This window comes from Mustelus asterias, chromosome 28 (genome assembly GCF_964213995.1).
Source record: "Mustelus asterias chromosome 28, sMusAst1.hap1.1, whole genome shotgun sequence".
Taxonomy (NCBI): domain Eukaryota; kingdom Metazoa; phylum Chordata; class Chondrichthyes; order Carcharhiniformes; family Triakidae; genus Mustelus; species Mustelus asterias.
In genome coordinates this window covers 6,331,565-6,344,540 of record NC_135828.1, presented here as the reverse complement: position 1 = coordinate 6,344,540, position 12,976 = coordinate 6,331,565, and the positions used below count along the sequence as shown (strand labels likewise).

The following is a 12,976-nucleotide window of genomic DNA, read 5'->3' as shown; positions in this document are numbered from 1 at the left end:
TCGTGTCTGCGTGGGTTTCGTCCAAGTGCTCCGGTTTCCTCCCACAGTCCAAAGATGTGCGGGTCAGGTTGATTGGCCATGCTAAAAATTGCCCTTAGTGTCCTGAGATGCATAGGTTAGAGGGATTAGTTGGGTAAGTATGTAGGGATATGAGAGTAGGACCTGGGTGGGATTGTAGTCGGTGCAGACTCGATGGGCCGAATGGCCTCTTTCTGTACTGTAGGGTTTCTATGATTCTATGATGATTTGGTGGAGATATTCAAAATCATAAGGGGTCTGGACAGGGTGGATAGCGTAAAGCTACTCCCACTCGTGAAAGGATGGAGAATATGAGAGACGACAGATTCAAAGGAGTGTGGCGACGAGGGGATTTTCACAGTAACTTCATTACAGTGTTAATCTAAGCCTTACTCGTGACTAATAAATAATGTGAAAAGAAGCAAAAGTGAAATGAGGAAAAACACTTAACAGAGCGAGTGGTTAGCATCTGAAACGCACTAACCGAGAGTGTGGGGAAGGCAGATTCAGCTGAAACTTTTAAGAGGGAATTGAATTATTATCCAAAAGGGAGATTGCACAGGGTTACGTGGAGAAGGCACTTGGTGAATTGCTTGTTCAGGAGGCTGGTGCAAAAAGGAATGGGCCGAGAGGCCTCTGTCGGTGCTGTAACAATTCTGTGATCCTGCGTAAATTTTCCTGTTACCGGTGAGTCTGAGGGTGTCTCCCAATTGGTGGGTCCGCACCAAGGGTCTTACCTCCATAACGTGCAGTATTGTCCCATTGGGAGGCCTGACAAACACTGGCCGATTGTCATTGACATCAATCACTTCAATCTTCAGCAAAGCTGACCCCCAGAGCGGGAGCCCGCCTTGGTCGGTGGCAACAACCGTCAGATTAAACCTCTCGTAGGACTCCAGGAGCCGTGTGGTGGTGATCACAGCCGTGTCCTCATCAATCCTAAAAGCATCTGAGAGGAATGAAGAATAGGGTGACTCACATACAACAGTTCGGGCAATTGTTGGACTTCTTCCTACACATAAGAACATAAGAAGTAGGAGCAGGAGTAGGCCATCTGGCCCCTCGAGCCTGCCCCGCCATTCAATTTCATGGACTCAGCTCCACTTACCCGCCCGCTCACCATAACCCTCAATTCCTTTACTGTTCAAAAATTTATCTATCCTTGCCTTAAAAACATTCAATGCGCCTTATCATGCAGTAAAAACAGGACCAGATGAATTTTTAGGACGCAGTGTTTGACTAAGAGGAAGAGAGAATGAGAGCATATGTATGTGGTTATCATAGAATCAACAGTGCAGAAGGAGGCCATTTGGCCCATCGAGCCATGGTACAAAAGTGGTCATGTTCCTGGACTAGTAATCCAAATGCCTCGGCTCAGAATCTGGATATACGAGTTCATTTCTCGTCATGACAGTGTGTGACCCAAGTTCAGTCAATTTAATAAATCTGGAATAAAAAGTAAATGTGACCAGAAAGCTAAGAGATGGTTGTCAGAACCCACCCATGTCACAAACACCCTTGGAAATCTGCCATCTTCACTCAGTCTGGCCTGTGTGTGACTCCAGAGCTACAGCAAGAAGACTATTCAGTTATGTTCAAGGAAGGCGTCTCCTCACCTTCTCAAGGGCAATTTGGGATGGGCAATAAATGTTGACCTTGGCATCCCGTGAGTGAATAAATATTTAAAAGGGGGGGGGGGGTGAACAGAGATGTAGTGGAGGGAGGGTAGGGGGGTATGGGCAGCGGGGGAGAGAGAGCAACAACTGGAGAGTGAAGTACAGCGTGCGAAGTGTACCAAGTACTACACAATAAAAAGAGCAGGTTGAGAATCCGCAGAGGCAGAAAGAGGAAACATATCCACAATTGTTGACATGAGTAATTTCTAACCATACCAGTCAATAGTAGTAGATTGTTATGGTGCATAAACATTATACTTAACGTTCATGTGAAGAGCTTTAATCAGCATATTGGATTTTTGCTTGCCTCTAATTGATATCCTTGTACAGGGAGTTAGTCTATTGACCCAGTAATGGCAATCTCAAATGCTGTTGTGATTCACTCTTTGCAAGCAGTTTAGAATAGTCAGAATCACTGTACAGTACTGGACATGTGCACCAATTGGGGCTGGGTGGGGAAGTGGGGGTGGTGCCATTGGGGAATAGGCAGTATTAGAATCCCTATAGTGCATAAGGAGGCCATTCGACCCATCGAGCCTGCATCGAAATCCCACCCAGGCCCTATCCCGTATGGATCCCCAACATCCCTCAATTGTTCTGGGTCTGGATCACCTCTCGTTTTGCCAGCCTCTGATGCTCCCCCGCTCTCTGTATGTAATCTTGTATCTAAGCCTCCCTAACTCATCCATGTTCCCTCAGTGGAGATATTGAGTGAAGGGGAGGGGACCCCCGAGAGGAAAGGAAAAGAAAGCCCCTCAAATCAAGTTACCCCATCTCTCCCTCAAGTCAGTGAGCAGAAAGATAAAGCCTCAAGATGCTGTGGGGGAGACTTGGGAAGAGATTGACACCATTCTCTACCCATCTTGCAGAACCTGGGGGGGGCGACACACAAACCAAGAGCTTTGAAGAGCAGAGGAACATTCTCATAAAATGTACATTGTTCCCATAAAGGGATTCTATAACTATGTATCTTACCTACACCAGGGCCTTGTATGCTATATTTTAACACCGCATTTTCACCCTCATCCAGATCTGTCGCTGTCATGGTTACCACAGACGTTCCTCCAGGCTCATTCTCATAAACACTGGTGCTGAACACATTCTTGGAGAACTGGGGACGGTAGTCGTTGACGTCCAGAACAGTCACCAGCACCTGCAGAGACAAATGATGGCTGCATTAGCCCACGCGACAAACTGCAGCTCGAGTCAGCTCGCGAATGGTTCTGGCTGCAGCTGTACCTGGATGTGACAGCGACAGCATAGTTCAGAGTCCGTGTCACCTCGGCCAAGTGGCGTCGGACCCCTCTGCATCCCTTTTAATGTGGAAGCTTGAAGGGAAGGGGGAGTCAGGGAAGAGAAGGGTTGCAGTAGGAAAACCCCTGGAGCAAGCAAAAAGTGGGGTACAAATACATGGAGCTAACAGTCACACAGGCACCCAGAGTGAAAGAGAGACAACCCCAACAATGTGGCCAAGTTCCAACACAGCTTTGCTTTTCATTTGTTGCAAGCCAGTCTCGAATAGGCAAAATGGCTCTTCCAGACAAGTCCCCTTCCTGGTGGCCCCCACAGCGGGGAGAGAGTGAATCTGCCTCCGTCTACACTTCCTGCTGCCTCAGCAAAGCAGCCAGCATAATCAAGGACCCCACGCACATTCTCTCTTCCACTTTCTTCCGTCGGGTAAAAGATACAAAAGTCTGAGGTCACGTACCAACCAACTCAAGAAGAGCTTCTTCCCTGCTGCTGTCAGACTTTTGAATGGACCTATCATATATTAAGTTGACTTTCTCTATACCCTAGCTATGACTGTAACACTACATTCTGCACTCTCTCCTTTCCTTCTCTATAATGTGGAGATGCCGGCGTTGGACTGGGGTGGGCACAGTAAGTAGTCTCACAACACCAGGTTAAAGTCCAACAGGTTTATTGGTAGCATGAGTGTTCAGAGCGTTGCCCCTTCTCACCTGAGGAAGGAGCAGCACTCCGAAAGCTCGTGCTATCAAATAACCTGTTGGACTTTAACCTGTGAGACTCCTTACTGTTCCTTCTCTATGAATGGTATGTTTTGTCTGTATAATGTGCAAGAAACAATACTTTTCACTGTATACTAATACATGTGACAATAATAAATTAAGTCAAGATCTTGACTTATAGAGTGGTTCACACTCTAAGTCAAGATGGTTTGAGCTTGCCAGTGTGTCAATGTATATTGATGAAGAGTCGGTCTAGAGTTCCAATCACTGTGCAACTGTGATATAAATGAATAGATGCACGGGGATTATTCCTGATGACTAGAGATTGGAGGAAATTTTTGCAGATGTTTTGCCTCACACACAGTCCGATCTCTAGAACCTGCAAAGCAAAATACAGTGAACCCCATACTCCTCTGTTACCCTCCTGAAACATTAAGGCTGAGGCTCCAATCTGCTCTGGAGGTTGACAAAGACGCTATCGCACTACTTTGAAGATGGGCAGAGGAGTTTTCTCTGGTGTTCTGGCCAATATTTTTCCCTCAACCAATATCAGAAATATTGATTGTCTGTTCATTATCACACAGTCGTTTGTCAGAGCTTGCTGTGTGCAGACTGATTCTCAATTCATAGGATCCATAGAATCATACAATCCTACAGGGGAGATACTAAATGGTTTTTTTGCATCCGTATTTACTGAGGAAACGGGCATGGAGTCTACGGAAATGGGGCAAACTGGTAGGGAGGCCATGGAACCTTTACAGATTAAAGGGGAGGAGGTACTCGCTGTCTTGAGGCAAATCAGAGTGGATAAATCCCCAGGACCGGACAGGGTATTCCCACGGACCTCGAGGGAAGCTAGTGTTGAACTTGCAGGGGCCCTGGCAGACTTATTTAAAATGTCAGTATTCACGGGGGAGGTGCCGGATGATTGGAGGGTGGCTCATGTTGTTCCGTTGTTTAAAAAAAGTTCCAAAAGAAATCCGGGAAATTATCGGCCAGTAAGTTTGACGTCGGTGGTGGGCAAGTTATTGGAAGGTGTGATAAGGGATAGGATCTACAAATATTTGGATAGACAGGGACTTATTAGGGAGAGTCAACATGGCTTTGTGCGTGGGAGGTCATGTTTGACCAATCTATTAGAGTTTTTCGAGGAGGTTACCAGGAAAGTGGATGAAGGAAAGGCGGTGGATGTTGTCTACCTGGATTTCAGCAAGGCCTTTGACAAAGTCCCTCATGGGAGGTTAGTTAGGAAGGTTCAGTCGCTAGGTATACATGGGGAGGTAGTAAATTGGATAAGACACTGGCTCAATGGAAGTGTGGCTTTTGCTACCAAATAAACCTGTTGGACTTTAACCTGGTGTTGTTAAACTTTTCAATGGAAGAAGCCAGAGAGTGGTTGTGGAGGATTGCTTCTCTGAGTGGAGGCCTGTGACTAGTGGTGTTCCGCAGGGATCGGTGTTGGGTCCATTGTTGTTTGTCATCTATATCAATGATCTGGATGATAATGTGGTAAATTGGATCAGCAAGTTTGCTGATGATACAAAGATTGGAGGTGTAGTGGACAGTGAGGAAGGTTTTCAAAGCTTGCAGAGGGATTTGGACCAACTAGCAAAATGGGCTGAAAAATGGCAAATGGAATTTAACGCAGACAAGTGTGAGATATTGCACTTCGGACGGACAAACCAAAGAAGAACGTACAGGGTAAATGGTAGGACTCTGAAGAGTGCAGTTGAACAGAGGGATCTGGGAATACAGGTACAGAATTCCCTAAAAGTGACGTCACAGGTGGATAGGGTCGTAAAGAGTGCCTTTGGTACATTGGCCTTTATAAATTGGAGTATCGAGTATAAAAGTTGGAGTGTTATGGTAAGGTTATATAAGGCATTGGTGAGGCCGAATTTGGAGTATTGTGTACAGTTTTGGTCACCTAGTTACAGGAAGGATGTAAATAAGATTGAAAGAGTGCAGAGAAGGTTCACAAGGATGTTGCCGGGACTTTATTCCCTGGAGCGTAGAAGATTGAGGGGAGATTTGATAGAGGTGTATAAGATTTTGATGGGTATAGATAGAGTGAATGCAAGCAGGCTTTTTCCGCTGAGGCGAGGGGAGAAAAAAACCAGAGGGCATGGGTTAAGGGTGAAAGGAGAAAAGTTTAAAGGGAATATTAGGGGGGGCTTCTTCACGCAGAGAGTGGTGGAGTGTGGAATGAGCTGCCGGATAAAGTGGTAAATGCGGGGTCACTTTTAACGTTTAAGAAAAACTTGGACGGGTTCATGGATGAGAGGGGTGTGGAGGGATATGGTCCAAGTGCAGGTCAGTGGGACTAGGCATAAAATGGTTCGGCACAGACAAGAAGGGCCAAAAGGCCTGTTTCTGAGCTGTAATTTTCTATGGTTCTATGGTTCTATGGCACAGTGCAGAAGGAGGCCATTCGGCCCATCGAGTTTGCACCGACCACAATCCCACCCAGGCCCTATTCCCGTAACCCCACATATTTACCCTGCTAATCCCCTGACACTAAGGGTCAATTTGGCATGGCCAATCAACCTAATCCGCACATCTTTGGAATGTGGGAGGAAACCGGAGCACCCGGAGGAAACACACGCAGAAACGGGGAGAATGTGCAAACTCCACACGGACAGTGACCCAAGCCAGGAATCGAACCCGGGTCCCTGGCGCTGTGAGGCAGCAGTGCTAATCACTGTGCCAGCGTGCCGCCCTACATTATCCTACATTACAACTGTGACTACACTTCAAAAGCACTTATTGGCGACAGAGCATTGAGGTTGTGAAAGTTGCCAATGTAGATGCGGTTCGATCTTTTTCCTCCCCAAGAGAGGTTAGGCAGGGATTGTTAAAAGTAAAGTTTAGGGAACAATGGGATTGGGAAATGGCAGAAATCACCCCCCTGCCCCCGTTACTTTAAATAGGTGATAATACAGAAGCGCAACTTACTGACAAATCTGATTGGTGCTCTCTGCCAATCAATTGGAAGAGCGTACAAAGCGTTTTGTTATTTGTCTGCGTAAAGTCTGACACATTACAAAAGTAACCACTTCCTCTTTCACTTCTCAGAAATGAGTGACGCAATCCTGAAATAAAATTGGTTAAGCATTTTTTTTAAAAAAAAGAGCGAGGGAGGCAGAACGACCTTGGCCGGGTGTCCATTGGAATGCCAACAGGCAGAGGGAGAGGTGAGATTTCACCACCCTTGGGGCTTTGCCCAATCAAACAGCTGATGATTTGGATGAGGGGCCAAGCTGATGGGGTACCTGCCCTCTCAGGTGGACATAATGGGTGCCCAAGGTCATTATTTCGAAGGGGAGCATGGGGCTTTTTCCTGATGTCCCGCAGTCAGTATTCATACTCCTGGTTTAAAAACATCTGATCGTTATCTCATTGCTGTTTGTGGGAGCTTGCTGTGCACAAATTGACAGCCACATTTCCCACTTTACAAAAGCGGCCACAGTTCAAGAAGTGCTTCAGTGACCCAGTGGAGGCCAATCTGCACTCAACACAGCAGGACTGGAAGAAACTGCTTGGCTTAGGGGCTTTGCATCACTAAGTATTGGCTTTAAAGAACTTTAGGACTTCCTGAGGTTGTGAAAGGTACTATATAAACACAAGCCTTATGTTATTAGAATAAAGCAGATAGCCACTTGGTTCTGCTCTTGAAGTTTGATAGGGAGGCAGAGAGTCTAGACCAGGAGGCCAAGTCTTATAGGCCTCTGATTGCCAGAGCCGTCTTCATTCAGGGGCTTTTAAACGCTTGAATTCTTCAGTCATTGAGTAATTGAAAGGTCAAGATTGATAAGAGTTCTGGATACGAAGGGAATAAAGAGATATGGGGGTAAGTGAAGTCAAGGTAGAAATGATTGAATTGAGTGATGGGGCAGGTGTGAGAATTGTACTGTCGTCAACTTTGTGTAAAAACAACACTTAAACCCAGAGTACTCAATTTCCAAGCTTTAATAACTTGCGCACAAGTGAGAACACGGTGCAGCGCAATGCATCGCAAGCTGTTCTGTTGATGCGTACAAACAATTTAGCAGTTATAGTTAATTACAGCAAATGAGAAGTGAGCAACTTATCAATTTTTCATTTGCATACATATCCACCAATCATAGCTTTTTGCCCTTATCCCAATAGAAAACTGCCTCCTGCTGATCCTTCATTAGCATGATATGTCCCCATATCTTGCTCTTTGCTGTATTTTAATGGAATTGTCTTATTTTCCATCCTGTGGCCGAGCCTGGAGGCAGTGCTTATGGAACTAACAGAAGGTTTTAGGTTTAGTTGCTTATCCATACATAAGTACATAAGCGCTGGCTTCATTAAAGGCCTCGTTTGCCGATAAGCATTTCCCATTACTCGACAGAGTTTTTTCACAATTATGGAACTTTAATTTTCGCAATTGTTGTAACCTAACTTCCACAGTATACAGCTTACTCTCCTGTTCCAAAGGCAAAGTAGGAAGATTGCTGCTGGCAAACATCTTATGTGCCTGAGTTAGTAACTATGGGAAGTGCAGGTGGCCATTCAGCCCCTCGGGCTCTGCTGCACCACTCAGTTAGGTTATGGCTGATCTCTATGTCAACTCCATCGACTGGACTCTGGTCCAAATTGCTCAATCTCATTACCCATCAATCTTTTCTCCAATTCGACCTTGGCCTCGAGGGCTCCAGTTGCCATGGTGCCCACGGCCTCTTAGGATCTTGTGGTTGGCAGTGAAAGAGTTGGCCGGGCAGAACGTTCCAGGATTGCAGAGAGTCGGACATTGAACTCAAGTTATAAGAATATAAGAACATAAGAACTAGGAGCAGGAGTAGGCCATCTGGCTCCTCGAGCCTGCTCCGCCATTCAATAAGATCATGGCTGATCTTTTTGTGGACTCAGCTCCACTTACCCGCCCGCTCACCATAACCCTTAATTCCTTTACTGTTCAAAAAGTTGTCCATCCTTGCCTTAAAAACATTCAACCCTTAATTCCTTCACTGTTCAAAAATTTGTCTATCCTTGCCTTAAAAACATTCAATGAGGTAGCCTCAACTGCTTCACTGGGCAGGGAATTCCACAGATTCACAACCCTTTGTGTGAAGAAGTTCCTCTCAACTCAGTCCTAAATCTGCTTCTCCTTATTTTGAGACTATGCCCCCTAGTTCTAGTTTCACCCACCAGTGGAAACAACTTCCCTGCTTCTATCTTGTCTATTCCCTTCATAATCTTATATGTTTCTATAAGATCTCCCCTCATTCTTCTGAACTCCAATGAGTATAGCCACAGTCTACTCAGTCTCTCCTCATAAGCCAACCCTCTCAACTCCGGAATCAACCTAGTGAATCTCCTCTGCACCCCCTCCAGTGCCAGTATATCCTTTCTCAAGTAAGGAGACCAAAATTGTACACAATGATGCGCTATCAATAAGGCGAAAGACTACCGATATGCCAATATAAGTGTAGGCTTTATTCACAACAGAATCAGGAGCAGATCCCAACAAATAACCGACCTGGACTGAACAAGGGGGAGGAGACAGCCACCTTTATACTAGGTGCTGAGGGGAGGACCCAAACTGGAAGGGGATGTGTCCAGGTATGACAAGCAGACACAACGGTGGTCCATATAGGACAAAGGCACAACTGAGGTCCACCACACACAGTACTTCAGGTGTGGCCTCACCAGTACTCTATACAGCTGCAACATAACCTTGCTGTTTTTAAACTCCATCCCTCTAGCAATGAAGGACAAAATTCCATTTGCCGCCTTAATTCCCTGTTGCACCTGCAAACCAACTCCTTGAGATTCCTGCACAAGGACACCTAGGTCCCTCTGCACAGCAGCATGTTGCAATTTTATACCATTTAAATAATAGTCCATTTTGCTGCTATTCCTACCAAAATGGATGACCTCACATTTACCAACATTGTACTCCATCCGTCAGACCCTCTCCCACTCACTCAGATTATCTCTATCCCTTTGCAGACTTTCAGCATCCTCGACACAATTTGTTCTGCCACTCATCTCAGTGTCATCTGCGAATTTTGACACACTACACTTGGTCCCCAACTCCAAATCGTAAAAAATTGCGGTCCTAACACTGATCCTTCAGACACACCACTAGTCACTGATTGCCAACCAGAAAAACACCTGTTTACCCCCACTCTTTGCTTTCTGTTAGTTAACCAATCCTCTATCCATGCTAATACATTACCCATAACACCATGCACCTTTATCTTATGTAGCAGTCTTTGGTGCGGCACCTTGTCAAATGCCTTCTGGAAATCCAGATACACCACATCCACAGGTTCCCCATTGTCCACTGTGCATGTAATGTTCTCAAACAATTCCACCAAATTAGTCAAACATGACCTGCCCTTCATGAACCCATGCCGTGTCTTACCAATGGGACAATTTACATCCGGATGTCTCGCTATTTCTTCTTTGATGATAGATTCAAGTGTTTTTCCTACTCCAGAGGTTAAGCTAACCGGCCTATAGTTACCCGCCTTTTGTCTATGATTCCCTGGTTATTGAAATTGAAACGTCTTACGTGGATGAGTTGACCCAGATCCTGAGAGTCAATCCAACCTGTAGAGCCTGTGTTTACGTTGGATCATTCACACCCAGTTAGAAGTGCTCAATATATGAAGTGAATTTCATGACCGACAAGTTATGCAATTCATTTAAAATGTGTTTTCACCTGGCAACCTCTTCTGAAACCTAACTCTCCCACTGATGTCATGAGGATATTGTGTTCCTTCCTGCAATGATGTTTCAATTTGTAGACAGCAGAATGGCGTGGGAAGAATATTCTAGAACAGGAAAGAACATTTGGATGGAGATATTACGATGATGAAAGTGTCTTGATGCATCCTGTTCCTCTTCAAGCTTATTATGAAATGTTTTGAAATATGATGTGAATTTATCAGCTACATGTTCTGAGCTTATCATTCGTGCCAAGCAGTGGAATTGAGGCAAGGGTTTCTGTTAGCATGAAATTGTAGATAATACTTTGAAGAGAGAGTGCCAAAATCCGGAGATCAGTCCTTAACCTTTGTTTCACCTTTAGCCGCTCCCGCCGCTTTTACAAGTGACCCTGTCATTTAGTGCTGAATGTGTTTGCTGGCCTATAGCTCTCAGAATGGCAACACATTCATCTTAAGGTCCGTGTCCTTGTTTACAGATTGCTCGATGGCCTCGCTGTCTGCTGAGCTCCGTAATCTCCTGAGGGATCTGGAATGCAAAGCCTCCGACTGTAGAGGAGGCAACTTCAATTGTGGATTTTGAAAGGGAATGTAATCATTATCTGAAGGGAAAAAAGCTTGCAGAAAAACAGGGGGGCGGTGGGGAGCACTGGTGGAGATAGTGGGACCAGGTGATTTCTCTTGCAGAGAGCTGGTACGGATATGATGGGCCAAATAGCCTCCTCCCTGCACTGTGATTCTGTGTTTCCAAACTCTGTGATATCTCTGCTCTCCTCCCACTCTGGCCTCCTGAGTATCCCCTTGTGACTCCAGCCGCTTGGTCCCCAAGCTCTGGAAATCTCTCCCTAAACCTTTCCACCACCCTCCCCCTCCTCCTTTAAGACTCCCCTTAAAACCTACCTCTCGCGTTCTCCTCGTGTCTGCGTGGGTTTCCTCCGGGTGCTCCAGCTTCCTCCCACAGTCTGAAAGACGTGCTGGTTAGGGTGCATTGACTCGAACAGGTGCCAGAGTGTGGCGACTAGGGGAATTTCACAGTAACTTCATTGCAGTGTTAATGTAAGCCTACTTGTGACTAATAAATAAACTTTTACTTTACCTTTTTGACCAAGCTTTGGGTTACCCATCCTATTGTTGTCCTTAAATGGCTCAGTGCCAAGTACTCATAGAATCATAGAATCCTACAGTGCAGAAGGAGGCCATTCGGCCCATCGAGTCTGCACCGACAGCAATCCCACCCAGGCCCTATCCCTGTGACCTCACACATTTACCCCTCTAATCCCTCAAACCTACGCATCCCAGGACTCTAAGGGGCAATTTAGCACGGTCAATGCACCTAACCCGCACATCTTTCGGACTATGCAAGGAAACCGGAGCACCTGGAGGAAACCCACACAGACATGGGGAGAATGTGCAAAATCCGCACAGACAGTGACCCCAGCCGGGAATCGAACCTGGGTCCCTAGAGCTGTGAGGCTGCAGTGCTAACCACTGTGCCACCTGTGTCAGAAGATTCTCCAACATGCAATAGGTGGTGGCTACCTCATAAAGATAAGCTGTAGTTGCAAATTAGGATGCATGTTCCCAAACTTTCCAGTAGCTCTCAGGGCAGCCTCATGTGAGAGCAGATATTTTGTCCAATCAGCTTTGGTTAGGTCCAATCCAGGTCAGAGGTTCAAGGTCAAAGTTCGTGATCGCTGTGCCACTCAGTAAGCATCTCGCGATGTTCGCTTTAGAATTTTTGAGGCCCACTTTCCTTTGAGATAGCTAGCAACGTGATGACGCTTATGCTTGTGGTCAGGAGGTTGAGGTAGAACATAGGGTACACCTCTGACGTATCAGCTTGACTCAGCTTGCTGTGTTCCGACCTCCGTGTCAAAAGGATGTAGGTTTGAGCCTCCTCTCAATGGTGAGATCACAATCTCAGTCACGTAAGCACAGAACTGGGGGAGTGACGCATAATCAATCGAGTTCTCAGCGTACCTGACCCAGCAGTTCAGGTAGATTCCGTCATTATTCAAACAATGTCAAAGGCTGCATCTCCATGTAAGCTCCAAGAGCAACTGCGATTTTAAATTCACTGAAAAGTATTGAACATTATACTGAGAGTCAAGTCAACAATATATAAATTCAATACAACTTATTATTGTGACAATTCCTGGTATTTCTACCTCACAGTGACACTTAAATAGTTTGCCCCTTCTTGTGCTAAATATCAATCGTTCATAAATGGAAGACTCATGTAGACAGGAAGTTTCTGGAACCTTAGGCAAAGGAAGAATATTGAAACACATCGTGTAGGGTTCCCTTCCACGTACTTATTGTATTTTGAAATACTTGGTATGTTGATGACCAAACCAGTGTCTTAAAGTAAAGTATACAAAGGAAAGTTTCAGTATTCACAAAGGAGAGGGACATGTTGACTGGCAGTGTCTCAGAGAGATGTGTTGACCCGTTAGAAACAATCTCAATTACAAGGGAGGAAGTGTTAGGTTTTTTAGGAAACATTAAGACAGACAAATCCCCAGGGCCAGATGGCATCTATCCTAGACTCCTCAGGGAGGCGAGAGATGCAATTGTTGGGCCTCTAACAGAAATCTTTGTCTCTTCACTG

General features: G+C 45.6%; 1 protein-coding gene across 1 annotated transcript in view; it reads right to left on the bottom strand.

Moving 5' to 3' along the window:
- Positions 1-12,976, bottom strand: part of cdh23 (cadherin-related 23) — a 114,057-nt gene that overhangs the window by 44,126 nt on the left and 56,955 nt on the right. The window contains exons 17-18 of the mRNA XM_078199369.1: positions 2,670-2,847; positions 756-967 (exon numbers count right to left, since the gene is read on the bottom strand). Of these exons, the coding sequence (XP_078055495.1) occupies positions 756-967; positions 2,670-2,847 (390 nt within the window). The remainder of the gene's footprint in view (positions 1-755; positions 968-2,669; positions 2,848-12,976) is intronic.